At 41.5% G+C, this 22,803-nt stretch overlaps 1 protein-coding gene across 1 annotated transcript in view; it reads right to left on the bottom strand.

Moving 5' to 3' along the window:
- Positions 1-22,803, bottom strand: part of MBNL2 (muscleblind like splicing regulator 2) — a 94,130-nt gene that overhangs the window by 51,356 nt on the left and 19,971 nt on the right. The window contains 1 exon segment of the mRNA XM_050332461.1: positions 20,952-21,775. Within this exon segment, the coding sequence (XP_050188418.1) occupies positions 20,952-21,125 (174 nt within the window). The 5' untranslated portion in view covers positions 21,126-21,775.

Genomic DNA, 22,803 nt, shown 5'->3' with positions numbered 1-22,803 from the left:
TCAGATAAACATCACCTTCTGTTTAGAAAGGTAATTTATATACAAAACAAACTGCATCCGGTCTTGTCTTCTGATCACGTTCACAAACAGATCAGGGGCTAACACTGATATTCCTATGTCTCCTTATCTTCCCTACAGTTCAGAAAAATATAAATTCATAATCCAGAAGTTTAATTTTTTTCTTTGTTGTAACCTAAAATAAAAATACACGTAGGTGTTCCTTAAAATGAAAATGCTTCAAGGACAGTAGAGTCAGATAAAAATATATTGCCTGTTGGCTAGTTCACCATCACCGGAGAAGTGAAAACTGCTATTCCAAGTACCACAGCCAGGAAGTATTTAGGGCAGACATTCAGCCAACTTCAACTAACTCCTGAGCAACAAGTCAACAAAGCCCAGTATCTGTAAATGCTCTGACAATTTATAACATTAAAAAAGGGTGAAGGTTTACAAAATTTCTAGCTCCTTTCACAAAAATTTAAAAGAACATAGAGGTAGAAGGTGAATGCATCAAAGCAATAAAACTTCAGTAAGTGAAAAACTAACCTTGTGGAAAATAATTATATCAGATGATAATGTACTTTATTACAAAATCAGTTATGATGATAAAATAGGCCAAAGTACTGTGAAAATAAATTAAACATCTAACTTAGATGTCCAAATATAGAAATTGGTTGAAAATTCTGTGAACACAAATCCTCATACCAAAAAAACTTTCCTTTTTACATATGGCCCCATAAACAGGTAAAATTAATACCTAGGAATCCTAAAAGATTCCTAGTTGTCTCCAGCTATCATTATAAGACCATTTTCATTAGTCCAGTGTCATTAGTAATAGTATTTCTATGATTCTCTGGCACATTTGGGCTCTCTGCAGCATACCACAACCTGGTTTAAAGTTCAGTGGTATATGAATTTGGAATACCAAAAGAATGAACACTACAAGTCAATAGAGCTCACATTACTCTGTCTGCTTCTTAAAAAACAAACAACAATAAAAGCAGCCACTAATTTTTTATTATCTTTAGGATCAAAATGAATATTAAAACAGAAATTTCAAAAAGAAGATGTGAAAGGTTCTAGTTGTGGGACCTTAATGTTGTGCTAAACTATTTAATAAAATATTTACCACCTACAGGTTTGATATGGTATTATGGAATCTGGACACCTCCCCACACTCAGTTCTCTCCTATTGCCCCTCCTGAGCAGTGGCAACAAGCTACCAAGGCTGATGCACATTTTGTTCCCCTCTAGTATACTTTATTTCCCTCCAGAACGTAATCAGGGTAGATCCCCTCTTTCCCTGCTGTTGCAGGGTCAGCTCTTCTCAAACATGCAGACTTTCTGCGAGTTGCACACTCCATTGCAACACACGCTCACTGCTTCTGTACTCAACAGAAGGTTACAATTAGGAACACTTCAGTAATTACTTAGAAGAGCTGTTGTACACCTCTGAATTTGTCTTCATATTCTCAAGAGCAAACCACAGCCTCTGCTTCACAAGAGCCACTGCAGCTGCATACAAGTAAATAAATAAAAGTCACTTTTTTGATGAATGATTCAGCGTTTAAGAAAATAAAACAGCTGTACTGTGTTAGAGCAAGGTCCATCTAGCCTAGTATCCCGTTTCCAAAAGCAGTCAGCAGCAGACGCCTAGGGAGTAGTATAAGAACAAGAAAACTATTTAATGGTATATATTGAAAATATTTCTCCCATATCCTTGATGGAAAACAGAGATGGAATTTTGACAGAAGAGAGGAAAAAAGCAAAAGAAAACAAAGAGTCCAACACACCCACTGCAAAAGCATGAAACATTCCTTTCAAAATAAAAAGAGAACTGAGAAGAAGATACATCTTACAGATTTCCTTTTTTCTTTCTTTTTTCTAAAGAAGCCCTCAGGAGCAAGAAAAAAACCCAGAAATTGTTGTTCACAGAAACAGTGTAAGTACATACTGATGCACATCACTGGTCAGATAATTTTGAAGAACACTTGACCATGAGTGTCAATGGCTTTTCTCCTGTGAAAGGGCCCTTAAGGAAATGTACAGGTAGGAAATCATGCGATACCATAGCTGAGAGCTCCCAAAGTATTTAAATTAATGGATTTATAAATACAGCTTCAAAAAGTATATACCTCAGTCAAAGGCAAAGCCTGTTGCACTCACATTTCTCAGGTAGGGAAAAAAAAACACATTGAGGCACTTTACTGGAAACAGGCAGAAGAGACTGCACTTAGAAAAGTACAGGAAGTGTGGGAACAGTGAAGTGCTCCATGAAATCAACTGGAGGTTTACGATTAGTTGGATATGGGATCAATTGCAGGAGAAGTCATCCATGAGGACATTGGCTCAGATGTCACAGATGCAGAAACAACTGCTTTGATTACACTGTTAAGCTTCATATCTCTGGGACACCAGATCTGTGGTTTTTAGATCTGTGTTTTTCAGAAGCTCCAGATGAGCTAATGAAAAGTGGTGATGACTCTTGCTTACTTGGGAATGGGAAGAGAGAATCATCAGAGTGTGACAGAAGATGACGAACTTGAAATCGAGGAATGAAAACCATCGTGAAAGAACAGAGTATTTCTAGCCAGCGACACGAACCCCACACACAGTGCAGACACAGATTGGAAGGTGTTTGGCTATAATCTGGAGATGGAACTGGCCACAGCAGAAGAGAACATCATAGATGCTTTGTCAACTACTGACTGACAGTGTAGTTATAGGCGTGACAAACCACGGAAAAGGCAATTACAGCCCCAAGAATGTATCAAATAAGGATTGTCTACTAAAGGCAAGGTGCTGTAGCAAGGCCTCTTCCTCCCCTGTGGCAACTCTCTACTTGCAACGCTACACGTTTCTGGGCACCAGTGCCCAAATAAGTTGCATCTGACCAGAAGCAGGCACGGGTGAGGGCTGCCAAGATGACACAAGGAGAGGAAAGCCTGTCTTACAAAAAGAGAAACTGAGCACAGTGGGCTTTTTTGACTGAGTAAAACAAAGGCTAAGGAGGAGTACGTCTGTTTCCAGTGAATGTCCCAGGAGAGGTTGTGGTTGCAGGGAGGGATGCTGGGAAGCAGGAACATGGTTGCTTCAGCTGCAGAATAACAGTGACATTCAGCTGAATGGAGGTGAACTGGCAGTGAATAAGTCCACACTGGAAATGAGAAGAATGCACATGAGAAAAGACACTACAGGAAAGTCTTCTGATGGAAGCAAAAAAGTCCTCACAAAAAACCCCACACGTTTAGTATGGAGATTAGTAAATAACTTTAACAAGGAGGTGACATGACTGCCTATGATAAAAATCAGTATGGAAATCCCCCAAACCTATCTTCTATTTCATTAATAAAATAGGCATAGATAAAATAGAATCACAGAATGATAGAATTGTGTTTGAAGGGAATTGGGTTTGGGTTGGAAGGGAACTCAAAGATTCAACACCCTGCAGTTCCCACACCCCTGCCATGGGCAGGGACACCTTCCACTAGACCAGGTTGCTCTAAGCACCATTTAACCTGGCCTTGAACTCTTCCAGGGATGGGGTATGAACAGCTTATTTAGGCCACCTGTTCCAGTGTCTCACCACCCTCAGAGTAAAGAACTTCTTCCTAATATCTGATCTAAATCTGCCCTCTTTCAGTTTGAAGCCATCACCCCTTGTCCTATCACTACAGGCCCTTGTAAATAGTCTCTCTTCCAGCTTTCTTTCAGGTCCCTTTTAGGCCGCTCTGAGGTCTCCTTTGAACCGTTTCTTTTCCATGCTCTCTTTCCCCAGCTCTCTCAGCCTGTCTTAGGAGAGGCTCTTTGTGGCCCTCCTCTCTGCACTCACTCCAACAGGTCCATGTGTTTCTTATCCTGGGGACCCCAGGGACGGAAGCAGTACTCCAGGTAGGGTTTCATGGTTGGCCTTCTGGGCTGCAAGCAAGTATTGCTGGGTCTCATCAAGCAACACCCTCAAGTCCTTCTCCTCAGGGCTGCTCTCAATCCATTTGCCACCCGGCTTGTATTTGTGTGTGGCATTGCCCCAACTCAGGGGTAGGACCTTGCACTTGGCCTTGTTGAACTTCATGAGGTTCACACAAACCCACCTCTCAAGCCTGTCAAGGTCCCTCTGGATGGCATCTCTTCCCTCCAGTGTGTTCTACACACACAGCTTGGTGTCACCTGCAAATTTGCTGAGGGTGCACTCGATCCCACTGTCCATGTCACCAACAAAGATGTTAAAGAGCACTAATCCTAACACCAACTCCTGAGGAACTCTACTTGTCACTGGTCCCCACTTGGATATTGAGACACTGACTGCAACTCTTTGAATGTGACCATCTATCCAATTTCTTATTCACCAAGTAGTCCATCCATCAAATCCATGTCTCTCCAGTTTAGAGACAATGATGCCGTGCGGAACAGTGTCAAATGCCTTGCACAACTCCAGGTAGAATTGCTCTTCCCTTATCCACCAGTGTTGTAACTCCACGGCAGAAGGTCACAAAATTCGTCAGCCGTGATTTGCCTTTAGTAAAGCCAGACTGGCTTTCACCAATCACCTCCTTATTTTCCACTCACAGTTTCCAGGAGGCTCTGCTCCATGATCCTGCTCGGCACAGAGGTGAGACTGGACTGTATTTTCCTGGGTCTTCTCTTCCTTTTTTCCCTTTTTAAAAATGGGAGTTATGGCTCCCCTTTTCCAGTCAGTGGCACTTCTCAAAAATGATGGACAGTGCCTTACAAACTTGTCTGCCAGTTCCCTCAGGACACACAGATGCATCTCATCAGGTTCCTTATATAGACTTGAACCTGATCAGTGGGCAGTTCTTCATTCTCCGAGTCCCTGCCTTTGCCTTCTGAGACTCTGGTGGTGTGGCTGCAGCACTTGCTGCTGAAGACCGAGGAAAAAGAGTAATTGAAATTCTTGCTCAATAGAGCACTAATAAGCAAAGCACTTAAGTGGGCTCAGGTGCCTCCAGTCTCAGTAAAATGTAAAACAATGCAGAGTAATGCTTAAAAGAAAATCTTTGCTGAGCAGCATATACAGATGTATAAAATAGATGTGATATATATATATCATATATATGTCATATATAGTAAAAAATAAAAAACCCAATCAACCTCATTGGATTTTTGAGCCTCCAAGCTCACACTGAAGCGCTGTATGACAGGTAAAAATTAAAAAAGGTGAGGAAAAAGTGTATTCACACGTTGCCTTATATCTTTCAAGAGTCACTTTTGATGACTAAAGAAAACCTCGACAGAAGAGCACACTTTCCCACTCAGAAGTTAACAGAGAAGATTAGATAAAGTATCAGTAGATACCCTAGTGTGAAAACAAAACCACTGTGTGCTTGAGAGATTTTGAGAATCTCTGGCATGCCTCATTTTCAAAAAAGCTGGAAATGAAGTCTCACTCCCTGTGGGAGGCAGACATTAGTCTCTTCCAGTGCAAATTGGCACCTGTAACCTGCTCTCTGCAAAGCCCTCAGGGTAGCGCCGTGCTGTGGGTGCGCTGTGAGGTGGCTAGGTCCCTTGTGCAAGGGGCTCTCATGCAATCTGCCTCCACTTTGGGGAGCCCAAACTAAACAAACTGGGACAAAAGCTCAAAAGGGAGACCTGACTTTAGTTGATACATTCAGGGGACCTAAATTAAAGACTTGTTTTTCCCCTGAGCGCTTGATTCCAACTCCCACTTCGACCACCAAGCTGCTAGAGGAAGACAAAGGTCCCTTTGTAATTTTGGGGATGGATCTCTTCTCTGAGCTGCAGAAGCAATCTACAGTGCACTCAATTCCTCTTAATTCTACTGCTTCACCCTACTCTGCCAGTTTTTTGAGTGTCAAGAACCCATTGGCAAATTGCCATTGCCCTGTAGGAGTGACTCTACATTCAAAGCATTCTGGGCCCACCTCCCTAGTGCACAGCATGTGCTAAATATTTCATGTGTGTATCTATCTATATATATGTATGTGATCTATGCATTCATGGACTCCTAGGTGCATAAGTTGCGTCAGAGATGCAGCCTCTTCCAGATATTTTAAAATACTCTTTTTTTTATGAGTATTGACAGGCACACTCTGTATTTCCAAGACACTATATAAATATCTATAAATATGAGCCAAAGATGGGTTTTTGAGCACAAAGGTTGGTTTGTTTTTTTTCCCAGCTATGACAGCAGGTCTAATAGAAAGTACTGTCTCTCCCTACTAACCTTGAACGGCTTAGTAACTTCCCCTCCTTCTGAAAGAAAAAGAGGGTAAAAGTTAAAAAAAAACCCAACCAAACAAAAAACCCAATTACATCCCTTTCACAAAGGGGAGAACAAAGGGACAGGGTTGTTAAGCAATTTGCTTCAAATAACACAGCACATCATGTCAAAAGCCACCATTTAAAAAAACATCTTCCAATACCCAAGGTTATCTATGACGCAAGTGGTTACTATGACTTGTAGACTGAAGAATTACTATTTCAGCTCAAAACAGGCCGATTCAGGTATTTTGCAAGAGAAGTGTGCTTAAATATTATATTGATATCTTCTGATTTACCACTCACAAATGTTAAGACTGGTGTGAGAGAAAGCCATAGTGATCGCAGATTATAACTAAGATTTCAAAATACTGTAAATTTTACATACATTTTTAAGGGGTTTGTACTGCATCATCAGACAAATGCAGCCTTATAGAGAAAATAGAGAAAAGTATCACCTTCAGAAAATTGTAATTAAATAAAAATTAAGGACATCCCCTCCACATTCTTTGTGGAAGGGAAAGCATGTTAAAGTTGCTGTATTTATATTGATAAATTGTGGTTATCTATTTAAGCTGGGGTTTTAATTGGACACAGTGTGCACATAAGAAATGCAAAGTCAAAAAAAATCAAACTGAATCTTAATAACGATCCTGCAGATACTATATCAAAAAGCTTCAGCCTCCATTCAAATCACTTGAGGGCTTTTTTGATTTTTCTTTGTCTACAGTTGCACGGTAAATTTTTTTCCATATGATAATGCTGTTCTCCAAGCCAGTCTAAATTAAACAGCCAAACCAGAGAACATGCATCTAACCAGAGAACCATCTAGCCATGTTCACAACAACACTGGTATTCCCATGCTCTCTGTACCTGCTGGATCTTTAATCATAGCAGAAAACAAGGAGTTTAGAGAGAAGCTTCCTTCACGTTACACACAACATCAAAACATCTGTCCACAGCTTTCCTCTTTCTCTGTGTCTGCTTTATTCTAGGAAATGTCACTGAAAACCCAGCACACTTTTCCAAACTGTGCTCTGCTCTCTGTGATTTCCTTCCAGTATCTGCAGAGATGCAGGGCACCAGTGTTTACTACTAGGCTCTGCTACCTCACAAGTGTCACGCTCTCTTCTTTTGGGCTGCACTTCTCGCATCTCATTTCAAGTGATAACGTCGTCTAAGATCACAAGGATGCTGGGATCAACAAAACCTGTTAGGTATATCAGTTAATTAACTTCTGTTGAACAGAAACAAAATCAATTTGCCACCATTTCTTAATGGCCTCTAAAGATGCTGCACATTTATTAACTTACTGCACTACTTTTTCATTTGATATTTCCACATCTATATCAATAAGTTAACCAACTAAATAGAATTTGGCCATGTATACAGATATGTTATGAATTAATTAACTTTACTTGCTACTTAATTAGCCAGTGATAACATTTTTCATTTCATATTAAAAACTTTCTTGCTACTTTCACATCCATGATTCTCTTAAGCTTGGCTGAGATGCACAGCTGCTTTATAGCAAATCAAAGCACACCAAGATACAGCTGACACAGATCACAGTGGATCTTTTTGCAACATCCAGGACTGAAAGGCAAATAACTAATTAGAATGAGCAGCGGTATTCAATTACCTAATAATAAACTCCCTTGCTCATTAAACACATTATATATATTGTAACAGCTGGCATACTGAAATATCTGATAAAGGAAAACCTGTTTATAGCACTGTTGGTGCTTTAGGGAAAACCGGCTAAATGGTTTTTTTATAGTAGTACTTGTTTAAAATATCACCTACATGTGGAACAGTGGAGAACTTAATTATACTGCAACAATGTCAGGCTTGTGTGAAGAAAGTAAGAGTGAATATCTCTTAGGCCAACCTTGAGTAATTCCAAAGACCATCTTATTCCTGCACCAGGACACAGGAAGAGCCTTGTGGGCTGCTGTCCCAAAACAAAATGAGATGCCATGAGCTCAGGATAAAATGGCATATGGTTCTTACATAAAGCATAGTCACCTTTATTTCCAGGACAGTTTTCTTTTTTTCTCTTAAATGGCTGCCTAAAGAAAAACTGCCTCAAGAAACCTAGCAGCAGAGATGGCAACAGCAAACCCCCTCCTTCCAGATGAGCTTTCACCATAGACTCTATAGTGTAATACCTTCTCTTGCTCTATCTTACTGCCTGTGTAATTTCTGTGGTGCTTTCTAGACAACAGCCAGCTTCAGTGAGGGGTATCACCTTCCCCACCTATTATCCATCGGCCTTTCACCGCCTTGCACACCCATCAAAAATAAGACCTAAATCTGCATTCGTAATGGAAATTTCCTTCTCCCTGAAGAAAAAGAAGTCATGGAAAGTACCAACGACTCAGTAAGATAAATCTGCTATTTGAAAAGATTGAATGTGGAAAATATAATGAAAACTATGCTCAACAAGCAAGCGGAGGCTAAAGGTAAGAGGGAATGGCTGTAGGCCACTCTGTGCCACAGCTCTGCCCAATACAAAGACTGTATCATTAAATGGGTAGTGCTGCAAGCACTGAAACAAATGAAAGCAGGGGCTTTACACACTGAATTGCAAATCCCAAACCCCAGCTTCCTTGTGGTTAACTGTATTTTAAGGATCACTTCTTGCCTGCACTCTCTAAGATCCTCTTCCAGTTGGAAGGGTTTATAGGACTCCCTCTCTTTCTCCACCCTAGTATTAGGCTACCTGTTTTTACAAAACTTGTAGGAACTTAATTTTCCTTGAGACAATGATCTCTTTGTCAAATATGGTTGAACCTGGCCAGTGGGTTCAGAAGTTAGCACACAAGGAAGGACAGGGAAGATGACTGACTGTGTAAGCCTCATTTCCTCAAGAATCCAGGCTAAAAACAATTATAGCCAGAAGGTTCAATTAAAGAAGGAGACTCATAGACGTTTCCTGCACTTCAAACACAAACTGGTTCATGCATACTAATCAGATAACACAGCTCTCACTGAAGGAATGAGAGTTTTGCAGTAAATTAATATTTATATTGATTTATACCGAGAACTGTGGCAGGATGGAACTTCAACAGCATCAACACGTTCATCAGGAAGCACACAATCACGTTCATACTAACACTGTCATTTACAGATGCTTACAGTATCTCCATAGCTATATCTACACACCTTCAACTCTGCGCATGCAAATCGCATGCCTCCACTTTTAGTAACACTAACATATACGAAATCACCAGTGCTTCGAAGCACACAGGTAAGGCAAAATGCATTCGAGGAATAGCCTGCATTTTCATGACATTCATTATTATCCACTGCTTTAGGAAAATCACCATTGAGATACTGTTTGAAAAGCAAATATTTTTCCCCCTTTCAAATCAGAAATCAATTACATGCATATTTGATGGCACTTGATACATGTTCATATGTTCACATCTGCAAATAAAGTAATGGAAGATTATATGTCAGTGGAATGGGATTTATTTTTTGTAACTTCCATGTTTTTTCAAATGCATATTCTTGCTAATTTCTAGCTTTAAAATCTTCATGAAGCAGCAGAAGTGGTTGCTGTTTAATTTAAATTTGCAAAAGGTTGCCCATCTTTTTATTTTCAAATAGGCTGAGTTCACTATCACAACATTCCTGTGCCCAGAGAGATTTTCTTTTCTATCAGAGATAGCACAAAAAGAGCCCAATTACATGGGTCACAACTATTTCAAATAAATGAATTTGCATTAGCTGTTCATGTTACTAATGGTGAACTATAAATTACGTGCTGAAAATGTTCATCCCCTTCTTGGTCTCCACAAGGGCATTCTTCTGCTACAGAAGACAGTTTTTTCCTGGGAAACCTATACCCCAGCTTTCCTCATAGCTAGGTCATCAGTGTGGCAAATGCGCTGTCCACCTTTTTATTCAAAGCAGTTGATGTCAGGGTTTCCAGTTAGTAAAAGAGCTAACACCACCTCTCAAGAAGGGCTTCGCTGTTGCCACAAAGAAGTCATCAGGACCATTTGGAGCACTCTGGGATATCCTGGACTGCTGCATGGTGCCAGCAGACATAACACATTCCTCTGATGTGTCACTGAAAAGCCATCAAGAGTACGCTAGGGAATCTCAAATAGAATCAGATGCTTCTGACTGGGCAACTGAATCAAGGCCAAAGACTCATGTCCTATCCACAACAAATAAGTACATATTAATTTTAAAGTGATGGCCTAATCAAGCAAGTGATCTTAGGGGAAAAAAAGAAAAAAGCATTATACATCTCTTGACCTTCACATGTTATATCTAGCTTAAAAAGTTGGCTTTTGTTCAGTGTTTTACTTGGCTGTGGCTGAAGGCTAAGGGTCTGTTTGGTAACAGCCAGTGGGGCTTGGTCTAGTGTCTGACATGCTTGATTTTATTTTTTGGCTCACCAGGAATCAACAGAGAAGGTCCCAGCAGCTCAGTTAGCTTCTGAATCACCATTGGACAGCTGTGTATCTTTACAGGTGCCATTAGACTATATTCGGTAAGCTCCTCTCCTGACAACGTCAGATGGTAAATGAACCCATTCAGTCAGAGGCATAGCCTCATCGTGGAGTGCTCAGGGCCCAAACGGAATTTCAAGCAACAGTAAATAAATTGGCTTTTTACAAAGTTTAAAAGTTGCCTGGCTATGGGACATGCAGGTGAGGTGGCAGCAGCACACCTGAGGGGCTGCTAGCCCAGGCCATCCACGCAGCTACCACGACATTGCACACAGTAGATCCCCTCACATTCGAGCCAAGCAGTCCTGTCAGGAAGCAAGGGCTGAGAACTTGTAATGCCTCATGAAAAAGGGTACATTGACACTGCAGTGACTGCACCAGGTCACCTGTCAGTCAGGAGCATGGCACTGCACAGTGCCGTGCTGTGGAGCAATGCAGGAGCTCCCAGGGTGATAGCTGCCCACAGGGAGCAGGATGGCTCTCTTGGCCCCTTGAGCCACCAAGTGCACACAAGGGTGCTGCATCACAGCTGCTATGTTCCTCATCTGTATTCATGCAGTTTTCCACTTATTCTCTACTTCTTTGTTTTTACTGCTCAATGATTTGATCTTTTCAGGCATTGGGGCTATCTGACTTTTGAGACACTGCTCACAACACCTTGTCATACAACTCATTAACAAAGCAGATGAGAAGACAGTTTCTTTTCACCATCCTTAATTTCTTCTTTATTGCAGTCAAGACCTTGCAGAAATCTAATCCAGAGTGGCAGAGAATGCTCACAGCCACAAGGCAAACATCAGCGAGGAAGAAAAGAGATGCTTATAATTTCCTCATGCATTTCAGTTGTGGAGATTAAACTTCACAGCAAGCTTTCAAAGATGTGTTCTAAGATCTCTAAAACAACAACAGCTTTCCTTTTATTGCAAGGAAAGTCCATCTCCTCAAAAACAAGGTGCCAGTCTTCATGTGAGGAGACAAAAGTTGGGAGAGGGGTACAGTGGTAAAACAGACTTGCAAATAAACTCCCCAATCCTTGTTGTGTTGATTTTTAGATTTAAAATATCTTTCCAATGTTGGGGATGACTTGGACTAATAGGAAGACAGGTTTTGTCTCTGCTAGGCTTTTCCATCAGGAAGCTCTCTGCATCTCAGCACAACCCTGTCTTTTGTATTTCATGATGCAGTCAAAGTATAACAGCTTGGGAAGAACAGCTGACGCCTGAGCTGAGAGAAAGCTACGTACACAGGGCCAAGAGAAAAAAACCTCCTGGAATGAAAGAGGAACCACCTGCCAGAAAAATAAAGGAGTAGGTGGGGAGACCTGGAGAGAGCAAGCCTGTGGGAACAGTGAGTGACCTGAGTTAATAGGGAGCGTGGGGGAGGAGTGGGCAGTGAGCAATTGCTCTTGTGTTCAAAATCCTAGTGATGGGATGAGTCAGAGACTCTGATTGAATTTTGCCTTCACTACACCCACAAACTGGTTATTATAAGGCTTAGGGGAGCATGGATTGGTGCAGCAACAAAAACTACACAGTGAATTGATGGGTATATGAAGCACCCCCAAGTGCCCAAAAATCTGAAGAACATCATGCCCTTTCATACAAGGTTTTCTGTGGCTCTAACAAATCTGCCTTGCTGCTCTTCTTCATGTAATTAAACTTAGACTGATAACCAAGTAGCAGCTGCATCTGACATGAAGGGGTAGGCAGACTACATGGCACTGCTCTTTGCAAGTCTCTTCTGGAAGCACTAAGCTCCAAGAGTTAACTCAACCCAGCAAGACAACTGCCCAGGAACTACTAAATATTCCTTTAGCCCTTCAGGATAATATGATTCAGTGAACAAGAAGACAGATTTGTATTATCTCCTTCCATGACTGTTCTTTAACTGCTTTTGCTTTCAACCACTTCTGCTCCTAGAGCTCATCATCCTCCCCGGCCAGGGGCCAGGTGACCTGCTCAGCAAGTTCTAACACCGTGAAACCAACAGTGGAAACCAACCAGCGTTACCTGCTGGTAGCGCCCACTCGCTCACACTGGGCAGCCCTAACAGGCCAGAGGAGGTAGAGGCTGCTGTGACACATCTCCTGCTCGTGAAAACCACCTGCTCTGACCATCAAGAGGCTTTGCCACTGGACTGCACCATAGGGAACAAGGGCTTCCAATGACTTCAGAGGGTCTGGGTAACACAGTGATCAGGTAACCAGCCAGATTCTCCCTTGAGAATGGAACTTAAGTTAGAGCAAGGTGTATAGTTTTAAAACCTGGCAGGTCAGGTGGTGACAGGTGATACTAGTGACAGCCTGGAGAGCTTCATGTTCTTGGTGCTGCTGCTGAGAGACAAGTGAGGAAACAAAACAGGGCCTTGAAGAAGACACTCTGCTTTTCTAACAGGCTTTGTAGTGAACTTCAGCCGGTTCAACTTCTCTGCTTTTCGTAGCTCCAGTCTGAGGGCAGAGACATGGGCAGCAGGTTAGGACTTGCTCCTCTGAGCTGACTTGATGACCAGTGCCCCTCTACCACAGAGGCCAGCCCTCCGCTCAGCCCTGGCAGTCCACAGGGGCTCTTGAAGCTTAAGTGCCACAGGCAGCTGGGATGAGCAGAGCCTTTGCTCTGAGACAGATGAGAAATGTCCCTTTCAAAAGAGAGACAAACCCTAGAGAGAAACATGGTCCCCTCTACAATGAGCAAACATTCACAGCCTTTTAATAAAAATTTATTTTAAAAAAAAGCACTAAACACCACATAACACAACAGTTAAAGGCTTACTGCAGTTCCTCTCCTAACCAATTTAAGACAAGCTCATGGATTTTGAAGTGTATCAGCCCAGCAGTTCAGCTACTTGCTTTTTAATCTTATTTCCCTTTTAACCCTTCCAAGCCAGAAGACCTGGCATGGAGACAGCTGCATGAATAGATAGGAGGAAAACAAACAGGAAAAAGGAAGTGTTCTGCCTGTTGGGAGGACTACAGGGGAACACTCCAAAATAAAAATAAAGTTTGTTTTCAGAAAACAAACAAGAACAGGTGATTGAACACAGGGAATACTAAGGAGTCCCTAAACTCAGAGATAAGGAAGGGGTCTTCAAAAAGAGATTGCCCCTTCTTAAACCTCCTTTACCTCAATTTATGCAAGATGGTGCTGCCTAAATTTGTAGTTTCATCTTATATTTAATGCAGTTTTTCCCTTTCCTCTGAATCAATTCAAACAAGCTGCATGGCTGCATGATTGCCTGAACAGAGATAAAAATGGGGAGCTAGCTGTGATAGGACACATGCCTGGATGTAACACTCCCTTTTAAACAGCTACTCACAGTTGCACAGGTTAGGTATAAGGAGAAATAGTGTCTCAGGAAATAGGACAGCATAATTTCATGTAGCATCTGACACCGTTGCACTTTATTCTGTGCTCCAAAATTGCCATAACCTGAAAAAGCAGGGTCTTTGGGAATCATACCTGTCCTGGGAACAGTATTTTCACAAAGTAGATTTAAAACAATGAGCCTTCTCTCATGAGGCTTCCTTTGATCTCACTGGGGAGAAACGTCTCCTCCAGAGAGGTGTCAGTTGAAAAAACCCACCCAGATTCATCCTTAGGACAATGCACTGGAGATTCTCTTCTGCTTTTCCAGTGCAAGAACTGGGGGCATCCATGAGACAAGGAGGTTTGGAAAGAACAACAGAAGTTGGTTTCTGCATGGTACATAATGACGCTGTGGAAGTCCTTGCTGTGACATGCTGTGGGTGCTGGAGGTGTACGTGGTTCAAAAAACAGCAGGGCAAATCCAGTGGAAAGATGGTCACTGAGAGCTATTAGGTGTGGCAAATTAGGTACAAGCATACCATGCCTGGACGGCACACCACAAGGAGCCAGTTGAAAACTCCAGGAAGCTACTGCATGTTTACAGATCACCTCTGAGATACCTGCTACTGGCCATTACTGGTCACTGGTCTAAGTGGGGCTTAGGTCTGCCCCAGGGTGGCCACTGATATCTGAATATGGATGGAGCCTACAGAGTTAACTCTCAGTCATCTAAAACTGGTCTTGGTTGACCCTCTCTCTTCATGCCCACACTTTGCAGCAACTTAGACACGTGAAGACTTCTGCCAGGTAGTGTTCTCAGACTACCTGGAGTTTACTGGACTTTTTACAAGAAAAAACAGAGGTAGGTGAAAAAGAAAGTTTTTGCTCTGCAAGAAGAGTGAGATCTGGATTCTGCATCGTCCATTTAAAGGTTTCACCCCACAACTTCCACATTCCTAGAGCCCACAGCTGCTGAAACAGGCAGCCTATATTCTGCTGAAACTGGGTCACTGTGCAGCAAAGTAGGCAAAATTCATGGGCCCAGAAGGTATAAGCCACTCTGTTGCCCAAGAGAAATCACTTTGCCCATTTCAGTCATTCTTTCGCACCAGCTGCAGGCACTGTCCTTGAACTCACCTTGTCTTTGAACAGTGTCACACCACATAACCAGGTGATGGGCAGAAATTCAGCCAGCTAGGACACTATAAACATCCATTTAAATACTTTCTAGTATAAACAAAACTAGCCAATCCCCTTTCCACACTCATCTATAGTCTGTCCAGAATGCCTTACCTGCCAAATACGAGCAGGTATTATCTACTTTCAAGTTTGAGATGATCCTGAGTCCCCGACATTTGTAAAACATTTAGACCCACAAAAGGAATCACAGGAAAGCAAATGAATGCCTGCTCTGAGCTCACTCTCGTACAACCAGCCTGCTCTCTTTACAAGACTTTTTTCCCCCTTTTTCTAAATAAAGCTGAGGCCATCTTAAACAGATTATTTTCAGTTCCAGATATTTCAGCAAAGTGGATATTCCTAAAATTTCTCTTTTTTTCCTGTAACCCTTTTAACTTGGTAAGCACGTCTCTGTGTACAGCTTTCAAATACTTTTTATTTTGTGGTGCCAAATGAGATCAGATAAGCATATTATTAAAAGGCTTTCATGAAAATGCAAATGAACAGTTCACAGTAGTCTGCTGGCTCAATAAATAGAAGAGTTTGAAGTGTTTAGACACTAGTAAATAGCTAAAAAAGATACAGAAAAAGTTATCTGTAGCCATAAAGAAGCTTTTGCTTCCTTGTTACCACCATAAAACTTGCAATGACAGTATCTTCAAGACACGTTCTCTGTTATCTGTATTAGCTTAGACAGCATATACTTCTAGTAGACAACTTGCAGAAAGGTTATAAATCTGAGTCAAGAAATAACACCAGGATTGAAAATCCAGACTTGCCTATGAACACAAGAGTTAACTCCCAGCAAAATGCACTTGATCGTACTTTCTTCTCTGACAAGCTTTTCCCCTTTCCCCCTCCTAAACATCACCATTCATTTTAATGTTTTTTCTTTTTTAAATTCTGATTCAAACACAGTAAAGTTTTGCATGTTCTTGTCCGCACACATTAAGTTATATATTAGTATTCCTGTGAAAGGATTTTGTTCTTTAGTACTAGCAGGACAAGAAAGCCTTGAAAACAGGTTTGCTTACAGTGTCCAGCTTGGAGGGATCTAAATGTTATACATTAAGTGTCATACATCCATGTTCTTCACTTTTAAATTAAGCTATTTGAACCCAGGCAGAAGTATAAAAACATAAATGAAGCAGTTCCTGAAATTAAAACTTTCCTGTTAGACAGGCCACTTGACCGACCCTTTCAAAGGCATCAAAAGGAGAGCCTGTAAAGGCTCCAAAAAGGTTTCAGGAGGGTATAAGGCAGAAGACGAGGCGCTGGCTCTGGCAGTGCTTCCTCAGTGCTCTGTATCTTCCCACCCACTATCAGAGCTCAGGGCCTTGCCATGAAAGTTCCTCTTCATTCACCTCAAGCACAGTCAACCGGATTAGCCTGGAGACACTTTCATCCTCACATTAAGCTCTGCAAGGCCACTTGCATGGTACAGTTTTGGGTGTGCCTGTGTGGCCACACTGGCTGGCCAAGTCACGTGAGGCCTCTGCTGGACGGAGCCCTGTTGCTGGAGGCGATGTTGTGGCCAGCTAACAGGCAGGCATCTGTCCGACTGCTGCATCCATCATCCACTTGGTGCACAGGGATGATCCACCTGCACTCACCCCAAAAATGCCCCAGTCAGAACAGACTAGACTCTGTCCTTCACCAAAGAGGGAGAAACAAATGCTGAGCTGCATCTCAGAAGCCTATGTAGCAGAACCTGGCTTGAAACCAGAAAGTTTCTGGCCTGAATCTGACCCAGGCTCATTAGTCTTTAGCTATTTCTGTCTAGCCTGGAGCACCTCACAGATGAAGGATATTCAGAGCCCAGACAGTCTTCAACAGCATTTTAGATGCTTAAAACTGTAATCAGTCCAATGCATTGCTGTTGCAATTTTTGCTGGGTTTAAAGTCAAGTATTGCAAGGACAGGTATTGGGAGCCAAAAATCCCTTCTCAGTTAAAAACAAACAAGGTCTGTTAAATTCTGTTGACCTTCTACCTGGAACCACTGGACCTACAAATATACTTCTTTAGTAAAATTTTGGATTCTGATGCAATTATGTTAATCCAGAAGACCAGCCTCGGGCCACAGTACTGTCACCAGCAGAAGTGACCCAGTGCTCTGCTGGTGCCACGCAGTCCCTCTCCCTTCTGCAGCAACTACAGCAACAACTTAGGTTCCCAGCCTGGGGCACTGAACAATCACAAAGACAGCAGTGGGAGCACAAAGGAGGACATGGTACAGCACAGAGGCAGGTGTCCCTGGCTGGGATTATATCCTTCAGTCTTGAAGCCAGCTTTTGCTAGCTTAGAAAAATCCTAAGGCTACAGGCAAGTCAGTGTGAAGGTGTTTCTGGTCACACAGTCACAGGATAGTTGAAGTTGAAATGGTTCTCTGGATATCGTCTCGTCTACCCCCTGCTCAAGCAGGTCACATAGAGACAACTGTCCAAGGACCATATTCCGGACAGTTTCTGAGTATGTCCAAGGATGGAGAATCCACATCCTCTCTGGGCAGCCTGTGCCAGTCCTTGGTGCGCAGTGACAAATTGTTCCCTGATGGTCGGAGGGAGCCTCCTGTGTTTCAGTTTGTGCCCATTGCCTCTTGTCCTGTCACTGGGCACCACTAGACAGAACCCAGCTCTGGCCTCTTTGCACCCTGCCTGCAGGTGTTTATATACATGGATAGGAGGCCCCTGAGCTTTCCCCAGGCTGAACAGTCCCAGTTCTATCAGCCTTTCCTCATAGAAGGGATGCTTCAGTCTCTTCACTGTCTTTGTGACTCTTCACTGGACTCTCTCCTGTAGCTTCATACTGGTGCTCTGGCAGCCTCATCCAGCTGGCAGATACTGATACCATGCTCCCTTGTCTGCTCTGGAAATCTGGAAAGAAGATGGCATGCAGGGGAGCATATGTCCCTACCCAAAACAGGAGCTCTTTTGATCAATCTGCATGTAAAGGAGAGTCTGTCTCAGAGTGCTGTATCTTGTGTTTGACTGACTTCTTAGGGAGCAGCTGTTAACTACCAGGCACCACCTAAATGTAAAATAACTCCATCAGAGACTAAAAAAAATTTCTGTCTTCCCTGGGTAGGTGTTTATTCAAAAAGACTCAACATACTCGCTATAATTTATTTCTACAGCAGGTACACCAAATCAAGACAGTTAAAAGGCTAAGTCTCCAATGCTCTAGATGCTATGTAAATAAATGCTAAATAATTGCCTGCATTAAAATGTGGTTCAGTGTTCAGCAAGGCAAACAGCTCTTGGTTTTTTTTTAAATTAAATTTTGATTTTATCTAAAATTCTAGACAGTTCTGTTTGTTTATTTACATGAAAAGGTATCCCGCTTGTTAAGTGCCAAAGCCTTACTCTGAAACTGTATGATTAACACCAGTATTTCCAAAAGCTACACATCAAATAGGTTTATTTGACTAATGACCTGAGTCCCTCAACCAGCAATATACACAAACTGAGCTAACCAGGCACATTCTTGCTGTACATATGTGGATTTACAAACACTCTTCCGAATAACTGAGACAATGGCTGTGAGAGCACCAGTCAGTACAGCCCAGAGCCATGCACTCGCAGTGATCCCTGACAGCTTCCTGTGCACTGCGAGGTCAGGTAACACACCAAAACGAACAGCTCCCACTCCTGCTCAGATGCAAGGAGCTGCAGGTGAAGGCTCCGTCATCCCATTATCGGATCTGCCTCTGCGGGCAGCAGTGTTGGTGGGAATAAACCTGTACCTCCACCTCTGCTGCTTCAAGCCACAATCTGGCTTCCTGGTATAATCCCATCTTTACCAGTAATTTAACCCATTAAACCCAACTAGAAGACATAAGACAGAAGGCACAGTTGCATGCTCCCTTCTGCCAGCTGGGAAGAGGGTGATGATGTGCAGCAGGACGGAGCAGCACCAGTTCAGCCACCAGAGCTGGGCTGGAGAGGGTTGGCCCCTCAGGGCAGATGTCCTCCCACACTAGGACAAAACACGGCTGCTTGCTGTAACTACATTTTTCTACATGATTTTGGACTTCTCTGCACTGAGCAATGATGCTGGTTGTCAATAAGTTATCCACTGTGATCCCTCAGGATTCTTCTTCATGGTATTATAAGCTTAGTCTATGACTCCAGTTTTTATTCATAGGCAATAACCCTTCCTGAACAAAAGTCTCCAGCTTAAAGGCTGGCACTTCCACTGTCAGTGCCAGTGCTACCAGGGACAGCAATTCTGTCCTTGGGCATCAAGGACAGGTGCATCACTGCTTTGACCAGGATGATGCAGCGGCAGCAGATCCACCTCCCTGCCAGTCCAGGGGTGATCAAGCCCTGCTACCTGTGTCCAGTCTCCCGAACCCATCCCTGAGTCTTTACAACAGACAAAAATAGTACCTAAAAAAACCTTCTACTGACCTGCTTATTTTTTGTAAAAGTGGAGTATTGCCCACTTGCTGCAGACACTAGTCTGCCTGTTTTAAAAAAAAAAATGATCCCATTGGCAGACAACCAATATACGAGAACATCTACAAAGAAGCTGCTACAGTTTATCAGCAGTAATCCATGGATTAAGGTCATTAATAGCAGTCGGTGACATACTGCCATGACTCCAAAGGTGCTCTTCTGGCTTGCAGGACATACAAAACATAACCCCCACAAACATTTCTCGAGACACTTTCTTCTAAATCTTCAAAAGAAGAGAAGAAATGAGAAAAAGCAGAAGGAAGATATCTAGCACAGTATCTTGCACTGTATTAAAAGAAGTTATAATGAAAATAAACAACCCTGAATTTTCTTTTCTTTCACACTGATGTTTTCACAGTAAGAGAGTTCTTGTTAACTGAAATTTTGATCCTCAGAGCTAAATTTAAAAAGCAAGCCAAGATATTCTCCCATGCCCAGAAGATAAAGCCACAGCTAAAACTTTCAAAATAAAATCTGTAATGCTCAATTCTGCCCTTTAATTATTTATATGAAATAAGCTTTTTCCTTCTGTTGACACAAGAACACAAATGTATCGTCATCAAAAACACTGTGTACTCCTCAAATCCCACGGGGTCATTAATCTTCTTTTATGCAGTACATGAAGTATTTTCACAGAATCTTTAAAATAGTTTTCCAAAGTGTGCCTGATGTTATTAGGAAATCAGAAGAAGCTGATGACCTAACAGCATAATTGCTAAATATCCTCCAAAGGAGAGAATCCCTTCACTCTGTTCTAAACTTATTCTCCTATCTGCACTATTCATACATGTAATTACCAATGCTATTAATTTATCTGAGTTGCCAATACCAAGGGAAAACAATCAGTTGTGTTAAAACTGAAGTAATGGATAGACTTTTCTTACTTCTGTGGATCTGAATGAAAGAATCTGCACTCTTTACATATGATTTGTTTCACTAGGACTCTGGGAATGGCCTAGTACTCTGTCGCTGTGTATTCTCCTTTGCCATGAAACAATTATAATTCATAAAATGTACTCGGGAGAATACAATAGTCCTACCAGCTGGAAGCAATCTTGTATTCTACAGTCATATGCAATTTTTGTAAACAACACAGTGACACTTGAAAAAAGAAATCCTTAGAAAGAAATCTTAAAAACTTAAATAAACAAACACTATGACAAACAACATTTATTTTAATATACATCTTACCAAGAACAAACCACTTTCTGACTAACCAGGTTTAGTCATAACTCATCATTTCACATTTTACTTTCAGTACAATGTAGTAGCATTTTCACTACACATGCAGTTTCTTTTCCTTACCTTTAAGGAATCAAAGCAGGCAATAACTCTTCCATTTTCAACCTGGCAACTTTTAGGGGGGTGTGCAAATTTGCATTCTTCGTCAGAGCGTGAACAAGTTCCCCTCTGAAACTGCCTGCACACTTCTAATGTCAGCCATTTTGTATCTCTTACAGGAGTAACATTCAATGCCATGATGAAAGTTGATTTTGAACTTGTAAGTTGCTGTCAAGTGAATTATGCTGAAGAAATTTCCAAAACAAATGAAGGAGAAAGGAAAAAAAAATTTCAGAAAAAAAATAACTTCAATTCCAATTGAAAAGAAAGTTAAAAAAACCCAAAACAAAACAGTGGGGAACGATTAATGATGTCCAACACACACAAAGCAGAATAAGCAGAGAAAGTTTATCAGCAAGCAGTCACTCATCAATCATTAAGTCCCACTTGTAGACTTTTGGCTGGGAAAATGCATGCTCAGTTGCATTTCTATCTGTAAAACACGTGGGTATGTTGATTGTAATCACAGATGCACCAGTTTTAAGCCAAGGTCCATCAATGCAACGGCACTCCTTGATAGAATAGAAGTCCTCTGACGGCTGCTTGCCGGTATTGATTGCACGAGAAAAGCAATGCTGTCATTTGTTCATGTCCCAGGAATAATAATATTCTTCTTCTGCTTTCAGTTTCCCATCAACTAATTGGCAAATGGAGACGGCTGAGGTATCTTCCACCAGGTGTAAGGTGAAGGCAATGTCTGGCTGGCAAAGACAGGATTTTGAGAACACGGGCGTAGCAGTCCTCGCTCATAAAAGTGACTTGGCAAAGGCACTTTTTAAGTCACTGACCTGACAAAACAAATACAGCATCAGTTCACGTGCAACTCATTCAAATCAACATTACGAAACCTATCGTCCCTTTTTATCAGATTATAAACATACAGCCAATGCTCATGTGTATTTCTTCAGAAAAAAAAAAAAAATCATCCTCCTTCATGAAGTTACACGAGACTAGGGAATAACCAGTTGAAATACGTACTGCAGTAATATTCTAGGCAGCAATCCAAAAGTTGGGAATGATTTAAATAGATGAATGTGGCAGACATAATAATTAGGCATGCTGGTTGTGAAACAATTCAGTCTAAAGTGCTTAGTCTCCAAAACAATATACAAGAACCTGTTTCCATGAATTTATCACTTGGCCCTTTAGATTGTGTTACTACATTATAAGTTGTTACTCATTATTTCCTCTTCCTTAAAAATGAGAATAGTAGCATTCTGTTCAATTTTTTTTGTCTCTCCTTCTATTTCTCAAGGGAGAACAAAACAAAACAAAAAACTGTCATTCCAATATTACAAGGGAAAAAAACTTCCATATTCAGACAATAGAGTTAGTTTCCCCATTAACCTAGAGGCTGCTTCATAAAGGCTTCATGAAAGGGCTCACCACAAAGTCATCATCCTATAATGAGTCCTTTCTAATATGAAGCAGTCTTTATCTAAATATTCCTTTGATTTAATTTACTTTTGTGTACCTTTATAAATACATCATTCAGCATCAAAACTCAAGACTTAAATACGGTACTTAAGCTATTTGGGTATTTCATAGAAAAACAGAGCTGAAAATCAAAGGGTTAGATATTATAAATACTTTTAATCACTAAATATATTTTATATGCCGATATGGAAGCCATGGACATGATGTTTCCCTCTATTCAGTTTCAAAGGAACACAACTTTTACTTTGTAAATACTAGCCAAAAACAATTGATAGATTATTTTTGAGCAAGGAAGAAAGGAAAGGGGAACATACTGGATTAAGAGAGATTTTAAAATAAATAAATAAATAAAAATAGCTCTAAAAACACTGTCACCTTT

Source organism: Myiozetetes cayanensis, unplaced genomic scaffold, assembly GCF_022539395.1.
Source record: "Myiozetetes cayanensis isolate MyiCay16 unplaced genomic scaffold, myiCay2020 scf5-8, whole genome shotgun sequence".
NCBI lineage: Eukaryota > Metazoa > Chordata > Aves > Passeriformes > Tyrannidae > Myiozetetes > Myiozetetes cayanensis.
Note: the sequence above shows the minus strand (reverse complement) of the source record. Positions and strands in the feature narration are given on the sequence as shown.